Source organism: Oncorhynchus mykiss, chromosome 12 (genome assembly GCF_057628025.1).
Source record: "Oncorhynchus mykiss isolate SJ-2025 chromosome 12, ASM5762802v1, whole genome shotgun sequence".
Classification (NCBI taxonomy): domain Eukaryota; kingdom Metazoa; phylum Chordata; class Actinopteri; order Salmoniformes; family Salmonidae; genus Oncorhynchus; species Oncorhynchus mykiss.
In genome coordinates, this window is record NC_143033.1 from 90,075,528 (window position 1) to 90,083,628 (window position 8,101).

General features: G+C 43.7%; 1 protein-coding gene across 1 annotated transcript in view; it reads right to left on the reverse strand.

The window, feature by feature from the left end:
* LOC110486837 (protein kinase C alpha type) overlaps positions 1-8,101 on the reverse strand; it is a 198,940-nt gene that overhangs the window by 23,255 nt on the left and 167,584 nt on the right. Inside the window, exons 7-8 of the mRNA XM_036939339.2 lie at positions 7,886-8,020; positions 6,639-6,732 (exon numbers count right to left, since the gene is read on the reverse strand). Coding sequence (XP_036795234.1) covers positions 6,639-6,732; positions 7,886-8,020 — 229 coding nt within the window. The remainder of the gene's footprint in view (positions 1-6,638; positions 6,733-7,885; positions 8,021-8,101) is intronic.

Below are 8,101 nucleotides of genomic sequence, written 5' to 3' on the forward strand. Positions count from 1 at the left end.
AGAGCTCACCGGCCACCACTGCAGCTCCAACCGCTGTCTGTTTCTTTCAGATAACAAGAGAAAAAGGAAACTAACACCCAGCAGAGAGACAACTGTTGCCAGGCCAACTACCTGTCTATGATTGCATTTCAGAAAGAACTGAAGCCTTGGACCAGACTCGCTATCACGGTCCTGATTCTATTATGATTCTGGTGATGAATGCACACCTGATGAAAAAACACGATTTGACAAAATGAACTGCAATTTTTTAAGGACCGGTTGACTTTGTCTTTTCGATAACTAGGTATTTTTAATTTGTTGAAATTTGTCTCTGGACACCAGGGAAAGACTCTTGACACTCTGATGAAGGCCAACCGTTGCCGCTTGCTATAGACCACCTTCTGCCCCCAGCTGTGCCCTGGACACCATATGTGAATTGATTGTCCCCCATCTATCTTCAGAGCTCGTGCTGTTATTTGACCTAAACTGGGACATGCTTAACACCCCGGCCATGCTACAATCTAAGCTTGATGTACCTCAATCTCACACAAATTATCAATGAACCCACCAGAACCCACCCAAATCCGTAAACACAGGCACCCTCACAGATATCATCCTAACCAACCTGCCCTCCAAATACACCTCTGCTGTCTTCAAACAGGATCTCAGCGATCACTGCCTCATTGCTTGCGTCTGTAATGGGTCTGCGGTCAAATGACCACCCCTCATCACTGTCAAACGCTCCCTTAAACACTTCAGCAAGCAGGCCTTTCTAATCGACCTGGCCCGGGTATCCTGGAAGGATATTGACCTCATTCCGTCAGTAGAAGATGCCTGGTTATTCTTTAAAAGTGCTTTCCTCACAATCTTAAATAAGCATGTCCCATTCAAAAAATGTAGGACCAGGAACAGATATAGCCCGTGGATCACTCCAGACCTGACTGCCCTTGACCAGCACAAAAACATTCTGTAGCATACTGCATTAGCATCGAATAGCCCCCCAATATACACAGGCAGTTAGGAAAGCAATGGCTAGCTTTTTCAAACAGAAATTTGCATCCTGTAGCACAAACTCCAAAAAGTTATGGGACACTGTAAAGTTCATGGAGAATAAGAGCACCTCCTCTCAGCTGCCCACTGCACTGAGGCTAGGAAACACTGTCACCACCGATAAATCCACGATAATTGAGAATTTCAATAAGCATTTTTCTACAGCTGGCCTTGCTTTCCACCTGGCCACCCCTACCCTGGTCAACATCTGGACCCCTACAAATCAGCAAAACTAGACAATCTGGACCCTCCCTTCTAAAATGATTAGACAAAATTGTTACAACCCCTATTTCTAGCCTGTTCAACCTCTCTTTCTTATTGTCTGAAATCTCCAAAGATTGAAAAGCTGCTGCGGTCATCCCCCTCTTCTAGACCCAAACTGCTACAGACCTATATCTATCCTACCCTGCCTTCCAAGGTCTTCGAAAGCCAAGTTAACAAAGAGATCACCGACCATTTCGAATCCCAACACACCCTCTCCGCTATGCAATCTGGTTTCAGAGCTGGTCATGGGTGCACCTCAGCCACGCTCAGGGTCATAAACGATATCATAACCTCCATCAATAAGAGACAATACTGTACAGCTGTATTCATCGACTTGGCCAAGGCTTTCGACTCTGTCAATCAACAACATTCTTATTGGCAGACTCAACAGCCTTGGTTATTCAAATGACTGCCTCGCCTGATTCACCAACTACTTCTCAGACTGAGTTCAGTGTGTCAAATCGGAGGGCCTGTTTTCTGCACCTCTGGCAGTCTCTATGGGGGTGCCACAGGGTTTAATTCTCGGGCCGACTCTTTTCTCTGTATACATCAATGATGTCGCTCTTGCTGTTAGTGATTCTCTGATCCACCTCTACGCAGACGATACCATTCTGTATACTTCTGGCCCTTCTTTGGGCACTGTGTTAACTAACCTCCAGACGAGCTTCAACGCCATGCAACACTCCTTCCGTGGCCTCCAACTGCTCTTAAATGCAAGTAAAACTAAATGCATGCTCTTCAACTGATCGCTACCAACACCTGCGCGCCCGTCCAGCATCACTACACTGGACGGTTCTGACTTAGAATATGTGGACATCTACAAATACCTAGGTGTCTGGTTAGACTGTAAACTCTCCTTCCAGACTCACATTAAGCATCTCCAATCCAAATCCAAAAATTAAATCTAGAATCAGCTTATTATTTCGTAACGAAGCGTCCTTCGCTCATGCTGCCAAACATACCCTCGTAAAACTGACTATCCTATCGATCCTTGACTTTGGCGATGTAATTTACAAAATAGCCTCCAACACTCTACTCAGCATATTGGATGCAGTCTATCACAGTGCCATCTGTTTTGTCACCAAAGCCCCATATACTACCCACCACTGCGACCTGTATGCTCTCGTTGGCTGGCCCTCGCTTCGTATTTGTCGCCACACCCACTGGCTCCAGGTCATCTATAAGTACTTTCTAGGTAAAGCCCCGCCTTACCTCAGCTCACTGGTCACCATAGCAGTACCCACCCGTAGCACACGCTCCAGCAGGTATATTTCACTGGTCACCCCCAAAGCCAATTCCTCCTTTGGCCACCTTTACTTCCAGTTCTCTGCTGCCAATGACTGGAACGAATTGCAAAAATCACTGAAGCTGGAGACTCATATCTCCTTCACTAACTTTAAGCACCAGCTGTCAGAGCAGCTCACAGATCACTGCACCTGTACATAGCCCATCTATAAACAGCCCATCCAACTACCTCACCCCCATACTGTTATTTTATTTTTTGCTCCTTCGCACCCCGGTATCTCTACTTGCACATTCATCTTCTGCACATCTATTATTCCAGTGTTTAATTGCTAAATTGTAATTATTTTGCCAGTAATGGCCTATTTTTTGCCTTACCTCCCTTATCTTACCTCATTTGCACACACTGTATACAGACTTTTTTTCTATTGTGTTATTGACTGTATGTTTGTTTATTCCATGTGTAACTCTGTGTTGTTGTTTGTGTCGCACTGCATTGCTTTATCTTGGCCAGGTCGCAGTTGTAAATGAGAACTTGTTCTCAACTAGCCTACCTGTTTAAATAAATAAAGGTGGGCTGACTGATGTATGATTGCTCAGAGACAGACGCTAAACCAGTCTATAGACAGGAGAGGCTAATGCAAGCAGAGCATAGGGACCGGCCCTTTACTGCACCGACACACCACCAACAACAAGCATGAACTTCAGAACGTCATCATGTTAGACCTACAGGGAGAATATAGGTAGGTGTGTTGACATTAACGTTGACTAAATGGGTTGGTAGTGTTAGGCGGTGTTATCGGTTTCCAATCTAGTGGCTATTGGTAGGAAAAAGAGCAGCTAGCTCTAGTGGTCAACATCAGAATGGCAGTGAAACACAAGGTGCAATGTTTTCTTTTTTTTATGTATGCAAAGCATTAAAAAGGCACTTTTTTAAGTAAGTACTCACTACAGTACTTACTTACTATGTTACTACAGTTTTATGTTAGCTGATATGATGACTTAAATGCTTTCCAATGATGGTGATGTGTTGGAATCTGAAGTTTAGTTTGTACAACAAAAAAGCTTAACGTAGATGAGAAGTTAGACAATGTGAAACATACAATAGATTTTGTGAGAGCATTTGACCATAGAGTTTAACGCACGCACGCACACACACACACACACACACACACACACACACACACACACACACACACACACACACACACACACACACACACACACACACACACACACACACACACACACACACACACACACACACACACACACAAACCTATACAATTGAATCCAATCCAATGTTGCCACCTTGTGGAGGAGAGTGTGTGCACACACCAAGGCGTGCATGTACAGGACAGTTCAACACGATACACATGCCCACATGCTTAACCACTTATTAGCCTTCTATAGTCTAGCTTGTGATGGACTAATTGAAGGTGGGCTGCGGACCACACTACTGGCCAATAAGGAGGGGTCATTGTCAGAATTAGCCAATGAGGAGCAGTAGTGTTGCTCTCCTGGGCAATGACAGTGCATTGCTGAGCCTGAGATGGTGAGGATGAGGACCCCTCCAGAGGTCTGTGTGGTCCACAGATTTACTAACATCAACGCTGTGTGTGTGTTTTTGTGTGTGTGTTTATGTGTGTGTGTGTTTATGCGTGTGTCTGTGTGTGTGTGTACAATGTGTGACGTAATAGTGAAAATGTGAGAATTTCTCTTGCATAGCAGACCAGGCCTGGAATGGCTCCTAACCACATGACCTGACCTGTACAAACTTGGCATCTTTGTTAGTAAATCACGTTTGAAGAAGCTGAGCGCTACTCAAACCATCAGAGGAGAGGTGTGAGACATCAATGGAAGAAGACAAGAGGAGACTGCAGAGCTGATAGAGAAGGGTGGGAAAAGGAGGGATGGTTAAAGGAGAGGTGGGGGGGCAGAAGAGCTACCTTGAGGTAGTGGTTTAATTGGCAGGCCTAGAAGAGACAGGAAAGAGAAGCTACAGTGGTAGTAAGTCCCCACCACCCCTTTAAAGCGCTTCGATATCCATGATTATTAACAGCTTATTTTTAATGAAGGATGGCATTATCAGCACATACAGAGAATGTCAAAACCATCTCTCACAATATGCAACGGACACCATGCTCAAGAGCTACAATATTCTAATGATACTATACACCTGTAGAGGCATCTCTCTCTCTCTCTCTCTCTCTCTCTCGCTCTCTCTCTCTCTTTCTCTCTCTCTCTCTTCCTGATGATGATGTTTTGGTTTCCCAGGCAACCCACCCAGACTTGTGAAAACCCTGGCCTTGGAGGGATGTGAAGGCTGTTGAATAGAGCGACATGAGAATTAAAACAACCCAACTACATGTAGGTCTCAGGAGACTGTTTCAGGACAGGAGACTACGCGAGGAAAGGAGGTTATATGGTTTTGCCCTGTGGTACTGTGTCAGTAGTTTGTATGGATTAAAGAGACGGAGGAAAATAGACAGAAAAAGAGAAATGTGAAAGGGGCTAGTAGTACTCTGAGAGCATTCATTCCAAGTAATATTCAATCACACAGATAAAGAGGAGAGAGTAATATTCAAACACACAGATAAAGAGGAGAGAGTAATATTTAATCACACAGCTAAAGAGGAGAGAGTAATATTCAATCACACAGCTAAAGAGGAGAGAGTAATATTCAAACACACAGCTGAAGAGGAGAGAGTAACATTCAATCACACAGCTAAAGAGGAGAGAGTAATATTTAATCACACAGCAAAAGAGGAGAGAGTAATATTTAATCACACAGCTGAAGAGGAGAGAGTAATATTCAATCACACAGCTAAAGAGGAGAGAGTAATATTCAATCACACAGCTAAAGAGGAGAGAGTAATATTCAATCACACAGCTGAAGAGGAGAGAGTAATATTTAATCACACAGATAAAGAGGAGAGAGTAATATTCAATCACACAGCTAAAGAGGAGAGAGTAATATTTAATCACACAGCAAAAGAGGAGAGAGTAATATTCAATCACACAGCTAAAGAGGAGAGAGTAATATTCAATCACACAGCTGAAGAGGAGAGAGTAATATTCAATCACACAGCAAAAGAGGAGAGAGTAATATTTAATCACACAGCTAAAGAGGAGAGAGTAATATTTAATCACACAGCTGAAGAGGAGAGAGTAATATTCAATCACATAGCTAAAGAGGAGAGAGTAATATTCAATCACACAGCTAAAGAGGAGAGAGTAATATTCAAACACACAGCTGAAGAGGAGAGTAATATTCAATCACACAGCTAAAGAGGAGAGAGTAATATTCAAACACACAGCTGAAGAGGAGAGTAATATTCAATCACACAGCTAAAGAGGAGAGAGTAATATTCAAACACACAGCTGAAGAGGAGAGTAATATTCAATCACACAGCTAAAGAGGAGAGAGTAATATTTAATCACACAGCTAAAGAGGAGAGAGTAATATTTAATCACACAGCTAAAGAGGAGAGAGTAATATTCAATCACACAGCTAAAGTGGAGAGAGTAATATTCAATCACACAGCTAAAGTGGAGAGTAATATTTAATCACACAGATAAAGAGGAGAGAGTAATATTCAATCACACAGCTAAAGAGGAGAGAGTAATATTCAATCACACAGCTGAAGAGGAGAGAGTAATATTCAATCACACAGCTGAAGAGGAGAGAGTAATATTCAATCACACAGCTGAAGAGGAGAGAGTAATATTCAATCACACAGCTGAAGAGGAGAGAGAGAACAGACAACATCACCATGGTGGCTCAGTATCTCAGAGAGCTCTGGAATCAGGAAATAATCAATTTGTTAAGGGAGAGTGTTTAGGTATTTATGTGTGTGTGTGTGTGTGTGTGTGTGTGTGTGTGTGTGTGTGTGTGTGTGTGTGTGTGTGTGACAGTGAGAAGACTGCTTGGTGGGAGGCAAGATTGTTATTCAACAATGTGACAGTAACCAATTATTATTCCATCCAGAGATCTAATAAAGTAATATGTAATTCCTAGAATTTCACACGCACACACGCTCTAATGTCTTTCCCAGTGAGTGGTCGATGGACTACAAATCCCATGATCCTCTTCTCCTCACCTCAAACTTATGCCTGAGCTCCATGTTGACGTCGTCGATCTCAGGGATGGGAACGTTGTAGTACTCCCCTTCCTCCTGGCACAGCATCTTGTACCTGCAGAGTGGACCAGAGCAGCACTGTCAGAATCTGTCAATCAATCAATCAATCAATAAATCAATCAGGTTAACCAATTTAAAAAATGACCTTTGTTGACTTCACTATACTGGACCAGGACCAACCACAAATGTAAGCATCAGTGATACTCAATAGAGGTTTTGCAGCTGGCAGTGCTCTGTATTGATATGTATAATGTGTTTATAGTAAGTCTAGCCTCGATACTGCAATGCCAGCAGAATGGATATCTCTGTTTACAGTTGGCTGCTCTGTTGTGTAACCATTCTGGCACATTTCCCCACTGGCAGAACACACACACACACACACGACACACACGACACACACGACACACACGACACACACGACACACACACCACACCTCATTACTAAGCATCAGGGACCATCTGTATACACTCACAGAGACACCTCTTTAAAATGTCTGCCAAACACACACATCATCATCACCACCGTCATCGTCTACAGTGATGCCTGCCGATGCCAAGCATTAAGCACTAGTGGGCCCAGGTCTTTCCAGGAAGCAATGGTCTCCTTCCCAGTCCTGAATCTTCTCCCCAGCTTCTAGCAAGGCTAAGGACACGCTGAGCACTTAGCTGTGAGTCAGGGTTGAATCAGGCTAACTGATGGAAGTATGCTAACATTAAAAGAGAGTGTTTACGTATGCCCATCCAGGCTTGTCACAGCAGCCGGACAAAAATCCCAACAACAACTTGTCTATGCATTAGAGCCCAGAGGGATGCTGTCTGTCTGTCTGTCTGTCTGTCTGTCTGTCTGTCCGAATGAATGAATGAATGAATGAATGAATGAATGGAGTTGGCACTGTCCAACAGGCTGTACTTCACTGAGTGTGTTTTTGTATTTGAAAACAGTATGGACCTATTTCATATTATAAAATAGTATCAGCCATTGGATCGGACTGGAAAACTTCCAGCTACCTATATAAGTAAAGGATGAATGAACAAGAACACTAGTTGTGTGTGTGTGTGTGTGTGTGTGTGTGTGTGTGTGTGTGTGTGTGTGTGTGTGTGTGTGTGTGTGTGTGTGTGTGTATATGTGTGCGTATATGTGTGTGTATATGTGTGTGTATATGTGTGTGTGTGCCTGGGCACTTGTCTGTGTGTGAAGGATCACTAACCAGCCGCAGGCGGGGGACTTGATGAGTTCAGACACACCGAACGACATTGAGCCCATGAAGTCGTTCCTGGTGGTACGGTCCCAGTCCCACACCTCTATAGACAGACGACGGTCCTTATCCATTACCTTCAGCTTACTGGGGGGGACACAGAGTGGGAATGTAAACACACAGGCACACATGCCATGAACACACACGGTGCACTCAAAGACACACACC